This window comes from Oncorhynchus masou, chromosome 10, assembly GCF_036934945.1.
Source record: "Oncorhynchus masou masou isolate Uvic2021 chromosome 10, UVic_Omas_1.1, whole genome shotgun sequence".
Classification (NCBI taxonomy): domain Eukaryota; kingdom Metazoa; phylum Chordata; class Actinopteri; order Salmoniformes; family Salmonidae; genus Oncorhynchus; species Oncorhynchus masou.
The window spans coordinates 17,686,533-17,705,839 of NC_088221.1; the positions used below are offsets into that span (position 1 = coordinate 17,686,533).

Here is a 19,307-nt window from a genome sequence, read left to right on the forward strand (position 1 = left end):
ATTGCAAACTGATTGATGTTGTAACATGCTGTGAACTTGACCTCTGTTACATTTGTGATTTCACTTTTTTGTTCTTTAAAAAAAAAGAGTATCGGTCACGTGTGGCATTGAGAGTGCGTGCTGCTTCTTCCAGACAGTGACTAACTTTTAGCACTAATTTTGATTTCCTGTGTGTGTGGTTGGTTTCTACATTGAATTATACTGGGGCGGAAAGGTACGATCGTGAACACACGCTTCCACTTGTGTAGGGTATAATGAGAACAACGCAATGCCGCGCATCCTTGAGAGGTCTTGTCGCCGTGACTGAAGAAGGGTCGACGTGGAAATAGAGGGGAGGGAAGCGATCAAGACCAGGGAATAAGATATGAAATTACGCCTATTTGCATGGCCAGTTTTTCTCCTTGCATACACCGGTAAATATTTTGATTCAAAATGAAAGCGAAACGACAGACCGCTCCACTTTTGCAATGAATGAGCGGTGAATAGACATTTTGATTCAAATAAATTGCTCCTAAACAAGTGTACAAATCTAAAAGTTTGCAATATTAATCGTGTATAGTCATTGTGTATTCTCTGAACTGTACCAATCTTTGCAGATTTAGGATGAGCTGCCACACGAGTTTAAAAATGATGTACATAACATAATACAACAGGCTGAAGATGTCTTGGTTTCCTTTTCTTTCTCAACATCCTGTGCTACATGTCAGTAAACTGTCTCGTCTAGGCAAAGGTGTGTTTATGAGTTCATATCTTAACCACATTAATTTGAATTATATTCGTTTCACACTCCTTCCACAACAGCTTTATCATGTCTTAGAGTGATACTGCTCCAGCAGACTAAAAAGTATCAGTAGGCCTAGATGTTGGTGTAATGTCCTCATTGTCCTCCACCTCTGCTATAACGTTACTATAACATCAACACTGCTGTGATACTAAAGAACATCTGAATTCTGACATTCTGGCGTTTCCCTCAGTGTTTGCTGCGCTGCCTAGACCTTATAATGTGAGGATGGATGCAGTGAACACTAGATACATCATGAAATGGGACTGGAATCACTCCATGGCCAATCACAACATCACGTTCACCGCTCAATACACATTGTGAGTACCAAGAGCCTTTCTTAATCCAGGACAATAAAAGGTACATATTCAGTAAAAAATATGTTTACTCTGCTTCAAGCATGCTGTCTGGTACTTGAATGAACCTCACCAACAAGCTAGCCATTTTTCCTCTCTTGTCTCCTCATAGTTCTCATAAACAGTCGGACGAGAGGTCCTACACAGGGATGTGTATCAGGATAACTGAGGAGAGGTGTGACTTCTCTAGGAAGCTGGACTTCTACATGGGGTCATACATACTGAGAGTGAGGGCCGAGGGCAGGGGTCAGATGTCAGACTGGTACAGGCTGAAGTTCGTTCCTGATGAACATGGTGAGGCCAACAACATCTGTAACTGGACATGCACACTTTGTGGCTGTGTGCAAGCTTTTGTTTCAGCCCAACTCCAACACATTTTTTGTCATTTAGCAGAGGCTCTTATCCAGGCAAACTTAGTAGTAGGTGCATACATTTTCATACATTTTTCATACTGGTCATCTGTGGGAATCGAACCTACAGCCATGGCGTTGCAAGTGCCATGCTCTAACAACTGACCTACACAGGATTCATAAAAGACACCTGATTCAAATAACTGGTCTAAAATTTGAGTTTGTTGATCATTTGAATCATGTCTGTAAAGTGGAACAATGCTAGCCTACAGACTTAAAAACCCCATGTGCTCAAGTGCCATAGGTTAATGCAGTTGAGGCTGTGATGTAGCCATTGACAACACTGTTTGTTCCTGTGTTACAGCGGACCTAGGCCCCCCATCCCATGTGGCGTTCGATCCAGGGGACACCATGTTAACAGTGAGCTTCAGGGAGCCAATGACGGAGCAGAACACCTCCATGAGATCTGTGTTACACATGTCTTTCAGTCTGCAGTATTGGGAGAAGCATTCACCCAGCAAGGTCAGGACTCACTTCAACAGCTAGGCTTTTATGGTTAAGTAGTAGTGATGATTCACAAGTAGAGTGGTGGTAGGAGTTTTGTTAAAGATGGGAATAAACGGCAAACCACCGTGAACAGCTCTTTCGGAAGCACCTGCGGAGGGCCAGACAAATGTCATGTCATCTCATGTGCACAAGCAAATAGCGCCACTCCACTGACCTTTCTCGTAACATAATATCCTCCAAACCAATTATAAAACAATCTGTGCTGTCCTTTCTTTGAAGTCTAGCAACTGGATATGCTGTGATAAGAGACCGGGGGGTGGGGTGTAACATGTCCTCTGTCTAAAAGGGACACGCTGCATTGCCTTTTCAAATGTTGCCAGATCAAACAAGTTTTTGGTGTATTTGAAGCCTGCAAAGATGAAGAAAAGTTTTCCATTTCTTCTTTGTTCACACTTCAATGCCTATCCTCAAGTGACTCACTTGTGTTATTGTCTACTGTTGTGTGGTTGGGCCATGTGACATAGAAAAGAAGGGCAGGAAACAGGATGTGAAGGAGCTTTGGTGGTTTTCTCTCATAATCCATCTGTTACTTACATACTGTCGTGTCTTTACTATGGATTACATTATATTTGACATGCTATTTTATCAAATCAATTCTCTGTAATTAATATTACCTGAATAAACATATCATGTAAATGTAATTAACTAGGAAGTCGGAGCATCACGGAAGAATGTTTATAGAGCTGTTATCTTTCGAATAAACTCTTAAAGGCCTGTTAATCTGAACGTCGTAAAATTCTTGGTTATCTTCACGAACCCTGGCTAACAAGTTGAATCAGCAATACAAAATTTGGTTGAATTGTTTATTTACTAAATACCTAAATAATCAAACAGGATGGATCATACATTGAATTTGTTTGATCGTAGCTAGCCAGCTACATAGCCGTCTTTGTATCTAAGACAATTGTGTAGTCTAGAGCGATTTTCTAGGTTAGCTGGCCAGCTATTGTCGTTCTTCTAACGTAGCTAGCCAGCTAGCCCCCGAATAGCAGCACTGTAGTAACTATTACAGTACAACGGTTTGTTTTGTTTGATCGTAGCTAGCTAGCTACATAGCCGTCTTTGTATCTAAGACAATTGTGTAGCCTAGAGCGATTTTCTAGGTTAGCTGGCCAGCTATTGTCGTTCTTCTAACGTAGCTAGCCAGCTAGCCCCCGAATAGCAGCACTGTAGTAACTATTACAGTACAACGGTTTGTTTTGTTTGATCGTAGCTAGCTAGCTACATAGCCGTCTTTGTATCTAAGACAATTGTGTAGCCTAGAGCGATTTTCTAGGTTAGCCAGCCAGCTATTGTCGTTCTTTTAAAGTAACGGAACGCAATCAACCTTGCTAGCTAGCCAGCTAGCCCCGAATAGCAGCACTGTAGAAACTATTACACTCGACGGAACGACTTGATTAGTGTAGTGTCAACATCGCAGCCACTACCAGCTAGCCTACTCCAGCAGTACTGTATCATTTCAATCATTTTAGTCAATAAGATTCTTGCTACGTAAGCTTAACTTTCTGAACATTCGAGACGTGTAGTCCACTTGTCATTCCAATCTCCTTTGCATTAGCGTAGCCTCTTCTGTACCCTGTTAACTATGTGTCTATCTATCCCTGTTCTCTCCTCTCTGCACAGACCATACAAACGCTCCACACCGCGTGGCCGCGGCCACCCTAATCTGGTGGTCCCAGCGCGCACGACCCACGTGGAGTTCCTGGTCTCCGGTAGCCTCTGGAACTGCCGATCTGCGGCCAACAAGGCAGAGTTCATCTCAGCCTATGCCTCCCTCCAGTCCCTCGACTTCCTGGCACTGACGGAAACATGGATCACCACAGATAACACTGCTACTCCTACTGCTCTCTCTTCGTCCGCCCACGTGTTCTCGCACACCCCGAGAGCTTCTGGTCAGCGGGGTGGTGGCACCGGGATCCTCATCTCTCCCAAGTGGTCATTCTCTCTCTCTCCCCTTACCCATCTATCTATCGCCTCCTTTGAATTCCATGCTGTCACAGTTACCAGCCCTTTCAAGCTCAACATTCTTATCATTTATCGCCCTCCAGGTTCCCTCGGAGAGTTCATCAATGAGCTTGATGCCTTGATAAGCTCCTTTCCTGAGGACGGCTCACCTCTCACAGTCCTGGGCGACTTTAACCTCCCCACGTCTACCTTTGACTCATTCCTCTCTGCCTCCTTCTTTCCACTCCTCTCCTCTTTTGACCTCACCCTCTCACCTTCCCCCTACTCACAAGGCAGGCAATACGCTCGACCTCATCTTTACTAGATGCTGTTCTTCCACTAACCTCACTGCAACTCCCCTCCAAGTCTCCGACCACTACCTTGTATCCTTTTCCCTCTCGCTCTCATCCAACACTTCCCACACTGCCCCTACTCGGATGGTATCGCGCCGTCCCAACCTTCGCTCTCTCTCCCCCGCTACTCTTTCCTCTTCCATCCTATCATCTCTTCCCTCTGCTCATACCTTCTCCAACCTTTCTCCTGACTCTGCCTCCTCAACCCTCCTCTCTTCCCTTTCTGCATCCTTTGACTCTCTATGTCCCCTATCCTCCAGGCCGGCTCGGTCCTCCCCTCCCGCTCCGTGGCTCGATGACTCATTGCGAGCTCACAGAACAGAGCTCCGGGCAGCCGAGCGGAAATGGAGGAAAACTCGCCTCCCTGCGGACCTGGCATCCTTTCACTCCCTCCTCTCTACATTTTCCTCCTCTGTCTCTGCTGCTAAAGCCACTTTCTACCACTCTAAATTCCAAGCATCTGCCTCTAACCCTAGGAAGCTCTTTGCCACCTTCTCCTCCCTCCTGAATCCTCCTCCCCCTCCCCCTCCTCCCTCTCTGCAGATGACTTCGTCAACCATTTTGAAAAGAAGGTCGACGACATCCGATCCTCGTTTGCTAAGTCAAACGACACCGCTGGTTCTGCTCACACTGCCCTACCCTGTGCTCTGACCTCTTTCTCCCCTCTCTCTCCAGATGAAATCTCGCTTCTTGTGACGGCCGGCCGCCCAACAACCTGCCCGCTCGACCCTATCCCCTCCAGACCATTTCCGGAGACCTTCTCCCTTACCTCACCTCGCTCATCAACTCATCCCTGACCGCTGGCTACGTCCCTTCCGTCTTCAAGAGAGCGAGAGTTGCACCCCTTCTGAAAAAACCTACACTCGATCCCTCCGATGTCAACAACTACAGACCAGTATCCCTTCTTTCTTTTCTCTCCAAAACTCTTGAACGTGCCGTCCTTGGCCAGCTCTCCCGCTATCTCTCTCAGAATGACCTTCTTGATCCAAATCAGTCAGGTTTCAAGACTAGTCATTCAACTGAGACTGCTCTTCTCTGCATCACGGAGGCGCTCCGCACTGCTAAAGCTAACTCTCTCTCCTCTGCTCTCATCCTTCTAGACCTATCGGCTGCCTTCGATACTGTGAACCATCAGATCCTCCTCTCCACCCTCTCCGAGTTGGGCATCTCCGGCGCGGCCCACGCTTGGATTGCGTCCTACCTGACAGGTCGCTCCTACCAGGTGGCGTGGCGAGAATCTGTCTCCTCGCCACGCGCTCTCACCACTGGTGTCCCCCAGGGCTCTGTTCTAGGCCCTCTCCTATTCTCGCTATACACCAAGTCACTTGGCTCTGTCATAACCTCACATGGTCTCTCCTATCATTGCTATGCAGACGACACACAATTAATCTTCTCCTTTCCCCCTTCTGATGACCAGGTGGCGAATCGCATCTCTGCATGTCTGGCAGACATATCAGTGTGGATGACGGATCACCACCTCAAGCTGAACCTCGGCAAGACGGAGCTGCTCTTCCTCCCGGGGAAGGAATGCCCGTTCCATGATCTCGCCATCACGGTTGACAACTCCATTGTGTCCTCCTCCCAGAGCGCTAAGAACCTTGGCGTGATCCTGGACAACACCCTGTCGTTCTCAACCAACATCATGGCGGTGGCCCGTTCCTGTAGGTTCATGCTCTACAACATCCGCAGAGTACGACCCTGCCTCACACAGGAAGCGGCGCAGGTCCTAATCCAGGCACTTGTCATCTCCCGTCTGGATTACTGCAACTCGCTGTTGGCTGGGCTCCCTGCCTGTGCCATTAAACCCCTACAACTCATCCAGAACGCCGCAGCCCGTCTGGTGTTCAACCTTCCCAAGTTCTCTCACGTCACCCCGCTCCTCCGCTCTCTCCACTGGCTTCCAGTTGAAGCTCGCATCCGCTACAAGACCATGGTGCTTGCCTACGGAGCTGTGAGGGGAACGGCACCGCAGTACCTCCAGGCTCTGATCAGGCCCTACACCCAAGAAAGGGCACTGCGTTCATCCACCTCTGGCCTGCTCGCCTCCCTACCATTGAGGAAGTACAGTTCCCGCTCAGCCCAGTCAAAACTGTTCGCTGCTCTGGCCCCCCAATGGTGGAACAAACTCCCTCACGACGCCAGGACAGCGGAGTCAATCACCACCTTCCGGAGACACCTGAAACCCCACCTCTTCAAGGAATACCTAGGATAGGATAAGTAATCCTTCTCACCACCCCCCCCTTAATGATTTAGATGCACTATTGTAAAGTGGCTGTTCCACTGGATGTCAGAAGGTGAATTCACCAATTTGTAAGTCGCTCTGGATAAGAGCGTCTGCTAAATGACTTAAATGTAAATGTAAATGAATACTAATTATATCATAAAAGAAAATGTCCCTAGCGGACAAAACTGATATGACAGCTGGTTACACAAAGAAAGGGGGTTGGGTTTGAATGAAAGCGCGGGAAGACAGAGACACAATTTTGCTCCTCAATCGGACCTTATGAAGCTATGCTATCGTAAATACAGAATCTTATGCATTCTAAATAACCTCCCATTTGAAAAAGGAAAATGCAAGAAATATATTTACTCTGAGCTGCGCTTCGATAGATTGTTAGAAGATGGAAGCCTGAGTTGCCCAGCAGAGATGTCCCATCTCCTTTCAAGAATATTTCTGGTTGTTGTTATTTCATTAGGTTGTAGTCGTTCAACCATTTGCAACCACAGCTCCCGCTGGGGTTTGCTTAGTCTGCCATGAATTGGGTCACGGGGCCTCTTATAGAAATGTAGAAAAGGTGTTGGTTCATAATTTCCAACCAATGCCTATTCACTTTGGCATCGCCACTGAGTGAGCATATTTTACTGATGAAAACAATTCATTTAAAAAAGGTTAACATCACATTACATCATTTCGCAAATAGTTACATCTTTACTCTTCATTTTATACAAGAATTAGATGCACACCCTATAACTGAGAAATGTACTCATTCAGAGATATAGTTGTGTGTTTCCTGTCCTTCATGAGGTCCCCAAATGAAACATACTCGTTATAAGTGTCCCTTAAGTGTCCACGGACCCTTCCCACATTCTCAAAAGTGGACTTATTGTTTAATTCTCCCATTTTGGAGATTTAGGTGCTTGGCCAAGTCTCTGTTCTGGGAGACTCTCCCTCGATATGGGATGGTAGTTTCTACCCGGTATTTATGACCTGAGGTAATAAACCTGGGTTAGGAGAGCGAGTGAGAGGGGGGGGGGCTATGATCTACACGCAGAAAGGTCCACGTCATGACTGTTGGAATTGACTAAACTTTGAACATTGAGATATTAAATAAATGATCAATCAGAAGCATAGAATATAAGGAGTGAAAGAGACTGGGTTTTATGTTATGTTTATAATCAATCTTCAGGTTGTTTTTAGTCATAATAATCAATAATATGTCAACCGGACAAAAGCTTTGTCATTATAAAAGGAAAACAAGAAAGGTGCACTCTTGGTTGCACGCATGAAAAACCTCTGGGACACTGCAGTGTCCACTCATTCAGAGTGGTCTTACTCCCTCATTTTTCAGAATACAAGCCTGAAACCATTTCTAAAGACTGTTGACATCTATTGGAATTTGAGTCCCTAATCAATGGAATCTGTATAGACAGTCAATGGAAAACTACAAACATAAAAAAAATCCACTTCCTGGGTGGATTTTTCTCAGGTTTTTGCCTGCCATATCAGTTATGTTATACTCAGACATTATTTTAACAGTTTTGGAAACTTTAGAGTGTTTTCTATCCAAATCTACCATATATGCATATCCTAGCTTCTGGGCCTGAGTAACAGGCAGTTTACTTTGGGCACGCTTTTCATCCGGATGTCAAAATACTGCCCCCTACCCTAGAGAAGTTCAACAATTGGAAGTGTACCTGTGGATGTATTTCAAGGCCTACCTTCAAATTCAGTGCCTCTTTGCTTCACTTCATGGGAAAATCAAAATAAATCAGCCAAGACCTCAGTATAAAGATTGTAGACCTCCACAAGTCTGGTTCATCCTTGGGAGCAATTTCCAAATGCCTGAAGGTACCACGTTCATCTGTACAAACAATAGTATGCAATTGTAAACACCATGGGACCACGTAGCCGTCATACCGCTCAGGAAGGAGACGTGTTCTGTCTCCTAGAGATGAACATACTTTGGTGCAAAAAGTGCAAATCATTCCCAGAACAATAGCAAAGGACCTTGTGAAGATGCTGGAGGAAACAGGTACAAAGTATCGATATCCACAGTAAAACGAGTCCTATATCGACATAACCTGAAAGGCCGCTCAACAATGAAAAAACCACTGCTTCAAAACTACCATAAAAAAAGTCAGAGTACGGTTTGCATGGGGACAAAGATCGTACTTTTTGGAGAAATGTCCTCTGGTCTGATGAAACAAAAATAGAACTGTTTGGCCATAATGACCCTCGTTATATTTGGAGGAAAAAGGGGTAGTCTTGCAAGCCGAAGAACACCATCCGAACCGTGAAGCACGGGGGTGGCAGCATCATGTTGTGGGGGTGCTTTGCTGCAGGAGGGACTGGTGCACTTCACAAAATAGATGGCATCATTAGAGATGAAAATTATGGGGATATATTGAAGCAACATCTCTAGACATCAGTCAGGAAGTTAAAGACCCAAGCATACTTCCAATGTTGTGTCAAAATGGCTTAAGGACAACTAGGTCTTTTTTGACATTTTTGTTGTTGAGATATCTGAAAAAATTTGAGCTCACTGCTTTATCAATCAATGTCACACCTTTTTGTTTTTTCAAAATGCTAAACTCAAGTACTATTTATATGTCTTACTGTGTGCTTTTGTCTACATCATACAGAAACAAGAGAAAGTTTTTGACTCCACAGAGGGAACATTGTTCCCGCTGAAGCCCTGGACAGAGTACTGCCTGCAGGTCAATGCATTCAACAAATTGTACAATAAGACCAGCCCATACACACAGCAACAGTGTGTCAGGACCCTGGGTAAAATTGAGAACCATTTACACACCATTACATTTAAATCCACATTGTCCCTGAAAAAGGGATCTTTCAGATTTGAGCTTAACATCTATATTGACGCCTGCTCTGTTTGTCCCTCTAAGGATATCCTCCAGTGTGGAAGGTGTTGCTGGCTCTGCTGGGCTGTGTAGCTCTGATAACGACAGTGCCTGTCTACAGATGCCACAAAAAGAGAAAAAGTATTGTCTCAAAGCACACATTTCCCAGCAGTATACTGCATAACACACAGGATACAATATCCCTTCTCCTCCTGCCTCGGGAGGAGAGCTGTGTGGCCACAGTTGTGGTGGCTGTACAGGTAGAGCAGACAAGCCAGGGTCAACAGCAACAGGTCAAGGGTCAGGGAGATGTTGAGGCGGAGCAGGACAGTGGCTCCTCCTCCATCCAGAGAGGACAAGGCAGCTCCAGTCAGGACTCTGGGATCTACTCAGGAGAAGACAGTGGAAAGAAGAGCGCAGGATCAACAACAACAAGTCAACCTAAAGAGACACACTGAGAAGAAAAAAAATGGATCCCCATAGCAAACTGCTGTAGAGCAATTAGTGGAATTTTGGGAAGCAGCTTGGATTCACTATCAAGAGGAGAGCTCTTGGGGAAATTCTCTTTTAGTCAAATGACTTAAGACTTTTTTAGACTAGCTCTAAGACCCGATGCGTTTCTCTAGTTGAGTTTATTGAGTTGCCTGGGAATAATGGCCAATAATGCAGGTTATGGAATGTACTGTATATGTTATTATTTTTTACGTTATTCCCTTGCAATAGGAGATATATATATTTTGGTCAGATAATTCACAGGCCATTTAGAGTTCCTCTGTCCAGTGTTCTTTTGCCCATCTTAAACCTTTCTTTTTATTGGCCTGTCTGAGATATGTTTTTTTCTTTGCAACTTTGCATTTTTCTTCCCCTGATTTGCGTTGGAGTTTGTGTTATTGAAGAATAACATAAATTACTAACAGTAGTGTACCTAAAAAATCTATAATAAAAAAAAATTGAATTAATGAATGAAGAGATCCCAGTAGAGGGAGACGGTCTCAATTCCAACATCCATATTAGCATACCACCGGTGTGCATACCACTACTTGAACAATTCAAATGTTTACTGTCACGTGTCCTTGGGTATCTTGAACAATGCTTCAAGTTGTTATTATGTAAGTGATTTGCTACTGTACTGTAAATAAGAATCATTTAGGCTCCTTTTTGAATGCTGGTCAAGATATTAATAAACCACTCAAATAAAATACCGACTCGAGATTTCATCTTTACCCACAGTGGCCGTCATAAGGGAATGTGGGGCAGAGCTTGTTTTGAATGTTATTTTGGCATTAATGCTTGTCACATATCAGTTTGCAAACAATGTAAAAAAATACAAATATTTTTTATAATTGAGTTAATAAAGCTGCGTATGAACAAGGTCTCTTTTTTTGCTATCTTTAGAAAGACACTACCAAAATACAGGTGTTTCAGCCTAGCTCAGTGCTTTCTGTGGTAGTGAGGCATCCAGCGGACAATACAGAGTGTAGGGGTTGGTAATGTTCTCTAGTCGCGCCGTGATTGGCTCAGTGTTCTGTCACTCATGGGGACACAAAGTCACCGCAAAATCTACAGGGAGAGCTCGAAAATTCAAGCCTCTTGGGTGCCGCCATAGAGTTACATTTGAAGTGCCCATCCAAGAAGGCTCAAGGTCATTGACCATAGCTAAAATGACATCAAATCACGTTATATCGACATTAGCTTTGATTGGACTGATCATGTTAACATCATACTTTCAAAATCTTAGCTAGCAGTCATCATCATGAATAAAGTCGACATTCTACTGGCAGTCCAGCATGACTTCTGCTGCGCTGAAAAAATCTCAGACTTCAGTGAGTTCAAGACAACTGGGAACTCTGAAGAAAACAAGCTCCAACTTGGAAAATACGTTTTGAACGGTCATCCAACTCTGAATTGCAAGTCGGGAACTCTAGCCTCTTTCTCGAGCTCCGACCTGAAGATCTGGTCAATTTTCCACTCAGAATTTAGCCTACTGTTCTGACTTGGTGGTACATATGTAGCCTATAACCTGTTTTAGATAAATGTAATTATCAAATTATTGTAAGAGCTTTCATTGTCTGCTTATATGCCCCTTTATTTATCCTATGGTTCTAACTTGGTGTACAGGGAGAGCACTGTAAGAAAGGCCCATGTTCTGAATTCTGTTGCTGTACATTTAAGTGCTGAACAAATAGTTATATTGACTACATCCAGACTAGCTCGCTCATTAATGTCTTAATCAAAATTACAGATTGCCTCCTATCCTCTCGTCATCGCCGATGCCATAGTTTGTACATCTCAATTGTCAGTAGAAACAACATTTGTTTAAGCAAGTCAGCCATATCAGCAAAGGCAAAAAAAGAGGCTGAATGAACTGTTTCGCTGCCAGACAAGGCTCCGCTGATAGCCAGGTCTAACAGTGGTAAGGTGTTGGGACTGCTGTTGGTACAGCTTTAAGTAGACCCCAACAGTTTGTGGCCACCCTTTGTCACCATTTAATGTATTGTTGGGGAGTGGCTTTGCTGGCATGCATCAAAATATATTTTTTTGATTTTGCCCCACCAAGATTTCACCTAGACGATAAAAACCAGATGTTTATGTAACTGCGGTTTGTTTGCCACACATCTGTGCTCTATTAGCGAAGAAGCCTCTTTGTACCTGGCCAACTAACTGCTTGCCTGTTGTCCATCTGAATCTTGACCCTGAATAGTGGGTAAGAGCTGCTTAATATGTACAATGCCACACACAGTCAGCTTTGGCTTCCACAGGGTTATGTGCTGTTGTCTTCTAGTAATTATCCTTTTGGATCAGATATGCTGTTTCAATTGGCATTGTTTTTCACAGGTGGAAGAATTTCAGCATTAGTAAACGGGGACTACAGATGTAGATGAGCTGTTAACATACAGTATGTTTTTGCTGTACTGTACATTTTCCCTATCCAAATAAACGTATTGTAGCGACCCGCACAGACAGCTGTGTGTTATGTGTTAGGCTAGGAGGTGGTTGTGTTGTACTGACCAGTACCCGGTGTTCGCGGGGTCCGACATGTCAATCAACCTGCTATCTGCCAATCACGGGAATGCCTGGAATGTTCTGATGCCGGGCATCCTGGTGGTTGGCGGAGTGGCGTGGAGGGGGGTTGGGCAGGGGGGTGGAGCATTGGAAGTTAAGACCAGGTTCAGCTTTTTGTTCTCTCTCTCTTACGTCTGGGCTTCCCATGAGAAGGTCACGATTGGCTTGTGGGTTATCTGTCATCTTTTTGGCGTGTGCTACGGCCCAAACAGTAGCCTGTGTAAAGTTGGTTTAATAAACCGTCAATTCGCAAACTCAAGCCTCTGTCTGGACAATTGTTCATTTATGATCTAGTCAGGTCATTACATTGGTGTCAGAAGTAAAAACGTTGATACAAGTTAGCCAGCTAGCTAGCTGACTTATGTGGCTAGCTACCATAGGTGAGAACGGGGATTGAAAATGCGTCGAGGGAATCCGAAAGTAAAGGTGGAGGTAGGGGACGATTATGGCCAAGGAGGTGCGTGTGAATGGACGTCGGGGGTTCTGTCTGAGGAGATCGCCAGGGCGTCGGAGCGCAGAGGCCGCTTGAGGGAGGACGTTAGAGCGATGGCGGCTGAAGCGGGCATGAGTGCTTCGTCGACTGTATTTCGCGCGGATTCTGGTGGGCGGACCGAAGTGGCGACGTCGACGCGGCGTGACGAGGAATCTGGGGCTCAGGATGTAAACAAACATGGCGGCGCCCAGTTCCCGGCTGCGTCCGTATCTGTTAAGACCCCGAAGTATTCCGGTAAGGCGGATTGGGAAGCTTTTCATGCTCAGTTTGAACTGTTAGCTCATTTTAGGGGGTGGTCGGATGAAGAAAGGGCACTGCAGTTGGCTTTATGCCTCACGGATGAAGCTCTGGCCTGTTTGATATTGATTAGCCCCGAGGACAGGCATGATTATGGTGCTTTAGTGGGAGCACTGAGGAGGCGCTATGGACAGTGTGTACAGCCCGGGCTACTGCGCTCCAAACTGAGTAATAGACGCAGGCAGCCTGGAGAGCCTCTTTGGGTGCTAGCTAATGACATTGAGAGCCTCTCTCGGCGGGCATATGCTCACATGCCCATCCTCCGTGCAGAGCGAGCTAGCACGGGACCAGTTCATACAGGCGCTCTCTCCTACGGAGCTGCGCATACAGACCCAGCTGGCTCATCCTGAGTCATTGCAGACAGCCTTGGAGATGGCTTTGGAGAGGGAGCTGGTGTGGGCTGGGGCTTCAGCTGGGGCTTTGGTGGGGGTGCAGGGAGACACACCCTCTGTGCGAGCTGGGGGGCAGAGCAGCCCGGAGCCGGAAAAGCCTGCTTGGGTGGCCGAAATGACAAAACTCATTCGGGCTGTGTCGCTACAGGCGGCACGAAACACAAGCCCTGGTCCCAGGGTCTGCTGGGGTTGTGGCCAGCCAGGCCATCTGCGCCGAGATTGCCCCATGTCCCCCAGAGCTCAGGGAAACGGCTCGGGGTCCGCATAGACCGGGTAGTGCGGACCCCTGGCTTTCTATCCCAACCACCATCATCTTCAGGAGGAGCCCACCGGCACAGACGGGAAGCAAGGCTCCACTTCCCCCAGAAGCAGACGAGGGCAAGCGGATGGAGCCTGTTGTTGTGGTGGGCCGGACCTGTGTTGGGGACTTTTGTCATGTCCCTGTCACTGTGGAGGGGGTGCCCTGCTCCGCCCTGGTGGACACTGGGTCCACAGTAACCCTGGTGAGGCCAGATATTGTGCCAGGTTGGACTCAGTGTGAGCCTACAACTGTGCAGCTCCGCACAGTCACAGGTGAGCTGGCACCCATGAAAGGGAAGGGAATAATGACTCTGACAGTAGGGGGCAGGACTGTGCATCATCCTGTGTGGGTGGCGGCTGTGCAGGACCCTTGTATCCTGGGGTTGGACTTTCTTAGGAGCACAGGCTGCCAATTAGACCTAAATAGGGGCACACGGAGCTTCCAGGGAGGGACGGAAGTCACCATGGCCCCCCCTAATGTCACATTCACTCAACCCAACAAACCCTTTACTCCAACAGTTAAAGCAGCAGAGACTCATGGCTGCGCCCCCTCCCCCACAGCTGTGTGTGACTTTTCCCCAGTCCCCCTGTCACCTACGGCGGTGTGTTACATTCCCCCAGCTACCTCCATGACACAGCCCTCTGTGAGCCCGGGCTGCAACCCCCCAGCCCAGCTACCCCAGATGGGAGAGGAGAGGACACTGTCTGCAGTGAGGGAGATATGGGGGAGGAACTGTGTTGGTCTTGACCCCGAGCAGCAGGAACGGTTGTGGCAGTTGCTGTTTGAATTCAGAGACAGCTTTGCGTTGAGTGAGGAAGAGGTGGGTCAGACTCATCTGGTGCAGCATGAGATCGACACAGGTGATGCTCGACCCATCAAGATGCGTCCCCGCCGTATCCCGCTGGCACGCCAGGAGGCGGCAGACAAGGCTGTGTTGGAGATGCAGCGGGCAGACTTCATTGAGCCCTCAGACAGCCCCTGGGCGGCGCCAGTCGTCATGGTTCCGAAGAAGGGGGCAAGCTGAGGTTCTGTGCGGACTACAGGCGGCTGAATGAGGTAACCAGGAAGGACTCATACCCCATACCACGTATCGATGAGTCGCTGGACCTGGTTAGGGGGTCCTCCTGGTTCTCCTCACTAGACCTCCGCAGTGGCTACTGGCAGGTGCCCCTCTCCCCAGAGGCCAGAGCCAAAACTGCGTTCTCCACTAACAGAGGACACTGGCAGTTCAAGGTCCTGTGCTTTGGCCTGTGCAACGCTCCAGCTACTTTTGAGCGTTTGATGGACAGGGTGCTGGATGGCATCCCCCGACAGCAGTGTCTGGTATACCTCGATGACATCCTGGCCCATGGCAGCTCCTTCCAGTCAGCCCTGGGGCGCTACGGCGTGTGCTGGAGAGGGTGGCTGCCGCAGGTCTGAAGCTCCACCCCGAGAAGTGCCACTTCATGAGGAGAGAGGTGTCCTTCTTGGGCCACCGAGTGGGGAAGGAGGGGATCAGCACCATGGAGGACAAGGTAGGGGCTGTCAGAGACTGGCCCACCCCCACCGACCAGCGTCAGCTGAAGAGCTTCCTGGGCCTGGCCTCGTACTACAGGAGGTTTGTACGGGGCTTCTCAAGCGTTGCTGCTCCACTGAACCGCCTGCTGCCGAAGGACAAGGCTTTCACTTGGACAGTGGAGTGTGAGGAGGCGTTCAACACCCTCAAACGTGCACTGATCGAGGCCCCTGTGCTCGCCCCCCCTGACCTCACCTTGCCCTTTATCCTGGACACAGACGCGAGCAATGTGGGCATGGGTGGGGTGCTGGCCCAGGTGGGGCCAGAGGGGGAGAGAGTGGTGGCGTACTTCAGCAAAACATTTGACAAACATGAGCGCCGCTACTGTGTCACCCGGCGGGAGCTCTTGGCTGTTGTGGCTTCCGTCAAACACTTCAAGTACTACCTGGGTGGTCTGCCCTTTACTGTAAGGACTGACCACTCTGCTCTCCAGTGGCTCATGTCTTTCAGAGAGCCAGAGGGGCAGGTGGCACGCTGGTTGGAGGAGCTTCAGCTGTAGGACTTCACAGTGGTGCACACGGCAGGGGCACGCCACTCCAACGCCGACGCCATGTCCCGTCGGCCCTGTACTGCAGACGGCTGCCGCCACTGTGAACGGAGAGAGGGATGGGAGAGAGAGCTGCGGGCAGAGGAGGGTGTCTGTGCCACAGTGTGTCGGGCGAGCGGGCCTGTCTGCTGCGAGCTGCAGACTGTCGACGTGGCTGAATGGCGGCAGCAGCAGGGACGGGACACAGACCTACAGCCAGTGCTACAGTGGGTAGAGGCGCAGGTGAGGCCACCATGGGAAGAGGTGACAGCGCTCTCACTCGCGACCAAAGGGTTGTGGTCGAAGTTTGAGAGACTGCGGCTGGCTGATGGCGTGCTACAGCGGGCATGGAAGGAGTCAGCTACGGGAGAGGAGAGGTGGCAGGTGGTGGTCCCAAAAGCATTGCGGGAGGCTGTGCTCCAGAGTACTCATGGGGGTTGGGGACTGGACACTTTGGGGTCACAAAAACACTGCGCCGTCTCCGTCAGGGCTTCTACTGGGGGCAGCACAAGAGGGATGTGGAGGACTTTTGTCGCCGCTGTGACAACTGCACAGCGAGAAAGGGCCCCCAGGCCGCTCTCATGCTCAGCTCCAACAGTTCCCAGTGGGGGCTCCCATGGAGAGGGTGGGAGTGGATGTAGTTGGGCCGTTCCCCACCACAGACAGTGGAAACCGCTGGGTGCTCACGGCCATGGACTATTTCACAAAATGGCCCGAGGCCTATGCTCTGCCTGACCAGGAGGCAGAGACCATCGTCGATGCCCTGACAGCGGGGATGTTCAGCAGGTTTGGAGCTGCAGAGTCCATCCACAGCGACCAAGGCAGAAACTTTGAGTCCCGTGTGTTCGCCACCATGTGTGAGAGGCTGGGTATGCACAAGACCCGCACTACTCCTCTCCATCCTCAAAGTGATGGCCTTGTGGAGCGCTTCAACGGAGTATGCCCGGAGTATGCCCGGAGACTCCAGGACCGCCTGGAGACAGCCCACACCTTCGCCAGGGAGCAGCTGGTGAATGCAGGTGTGAGGCAGAAAAGGAACTATGACGTGCACACCCGGGGAAGGCACTTTGTGGCTGGGGAGCTGGTCTGGGTCTACAGCCCCCTAAGGAAAAAAGGCAGATGCCCCAAGTTGGACAGTCACTGGGTGGGACCCTGCAGTGTCCTGGAGAGGGTAGGGGAGGTTGTGTACCGGGTGCAGCTTCCTCCCAGGGGGAGAAAGGTGGCACTGCACCGGGACAGGTTAGCCCCATACAGAGGGGCCTCTTTTCCCCAAACACCAGGAACCCCCACAATTCCCCTCTCTGGCAATGACATTCTCCAGGCACCCACCCTCAGGTGCCGCAGACAAGGCTCCAGACAGCCCACTCCCCCTGTCTCCCCCCCTGTGTCACCGCGTGGTTCCCCAGAGCCACGGACTGTATTACCCGTTCCCGCTTCCTTGTCCCCCATAGCCCTGCCTTCATCCCCTGGTTCCCAGAGGGGCACTCTGCGACCGTCACGGACACGCAGGCAAAGGAGACCTCCGGGTCGCTTCAGAGACTTTGTTTATTCCCTCGGGGACGAGGGACTTTGTGGTGGGGGGGCTGTGTAGCGACCCGCACAGACAGCTGTGTGTTATGTCTTAGGCTAGGAGGTGGTTGTGTTGTACTGACCAGTACCCGGTGTTCGCGGGGTCCGACATGTCAATCAACCTGCTATCTGCCAATCACGTGAATGCCTGGAATGTTCTGATGCCGGGCATCCTGGTGGTTGGCGGAGTGGCGTGGAGGGGGGTTGGGCAGGGGGGTGGAGCATTGGAAGTTAAGACCAGGTTCAGCTTTTTGTTCTCTCTCTTACGTCTGGGCTTCCCATGAGAAGGTCACGATTGGCTTGTGGGTTATCTGTCATCTTTTTGGCGTGTGCTACGGCCCAAACAGTAGCCTGTGTAAAGTTGGTTTAATAAACCGTCAATTCGCAAACTCAAGCCTCTGTCTGGACAATTGTTAATTTATGATCTAGTCAGGTCATTACAGTATAAACAAAAATGGATGCTCTATGCAGGTATTCCCAAACTGGGGTACGCACAATGCTGTCGGGGGTCCGCCAAATACAAATGTGATTCACATTTTAAATAAAATCTTCACATTTTCATAGTAATTTATATTTTCCAACGGGGCTATACATTTGGGTGAGGTTTCATTCTCGCCTAAGTAGCCTCGTTTCACTGCCAAAAATAAAATTAAACCATCTAGTGTTCAGCGAAATAACAACACAATGTCAAAGACAGGTAGCCTAGTCTAATAATTAACATCCAATCACATTAACCGTTACTCTCTCACAGGAATTCCACTAACGGTCCGTATATAGCCAAACGCTCTGCTGCTCATTCCGTTTGCTCGAAAATTGATGTTTTTTTTTTTTAAAGGAATCCCGCGTCCATAGAGACACATACCAGCTCTACTAGTACTGATACAACCAGCAGTACTACACCTGCACCTGTCGACAATACAAGTTGTTCTGCTTCCATGAGCACATCCAATGCTAGCATCAGTAATTCTACATTTGTGGTTAGCCCCGCTAGCATGGACACTGACAGTTGTGAATCTGATGCAGCCAAAGAGCTACTGCCCCCTTAGACGCTCCTGTTACACGGGAAAGCACCGAACAGACAGGGACGTTGGATCATCGAAGAGGCGCAAATATGATGAGAACTACATTGATTTGGGGTTCACTTATATTGGGAGTAGAGTCTTACTGTAACGGTTTTCTTCTGTGGAAAGAGAGGCGGACGAAAACGCAGTGTGGTTACTTACTTGTAAACATCTTTAATAAAGATGAACAATCTACAAAACAAGAACTGTGCCAAAACCGAAACAGCCCTATCTGGTGCAACAAACACAGAGACAGGAACAAGAGACCTAAAGAACATGGCTGCCTAAATATGGTTCCCAATCAGAGACAACGATTAACACCTGCCTCTGATTGAGAACCACTCTAGGCAACCATAGACTTACCTAGAGTACTACTCTAACCACAATCCCATAACTACAAACAACCCAAGACAAAACAAACCACATAAATCCCCATGTCACACCCTGGCCTCACCAAAATACTAATGAAAACACAGAATACTAAGGCCAGGGCGTGACACTTACCACAGCGTGTTATAAGTGCAAAAGTACCATCTCACAACTCAATGAAACCTTGACTCTTGCGCAGACATTTAGAAACAAAACATGGCCATTTGAAAAACACAGGAGTGTTTGGC

General features: G+C 48.3%; 1 protein-coding gene across 4 annotated transcripts; it reads left to right on the plus strand.

Annotated features, from left to right (window-relative positions):
• The first annotated feature begins 110 nt into the window (after positions 1-110).
• LOC135547255 (interferon alpha/beta receptor 1a-like) lies at positions 111-10,774 on the plus strand. 4 transcript variants are annotated; one of them, XM_064976057.1, is made up of 7 exons: positions 111-413; positions 597-730; positions 975-1,101; positions 1,250-1,431; positions 1,852-2,009; positions 9,215-9,359; positions 9,479-10,774. In XM_064976057.1, the coding sequence occupies exons 2-7, from the start codon at positions 661-663 to the stop codon at positions 9,889-9,891; spliced, it is 1,095 nt and encodes a 364-aa protein (XP_064832129.1). In that variant the 5' UTR covers positions 111-413; positions 597-660; the 3' UTR covers positions 9,892-10,774. The 4 variants fall into 4 exon arrangements, with proteins under 4 accessions (XP_064832129.1, XP_064832131.1, XP_064832132.1 ...); XM_064976058.1 differs by having other exon boundaries at positions 395-478; XM_064976059.1 differs by lacking the exon at positions 597-730 and having other exon boundaries at positions 112-413; positions 9,479-10,772.
• The last annotated feature ends 8,533 nt before the right edge of the window (positions 10,775-19,307 follow it).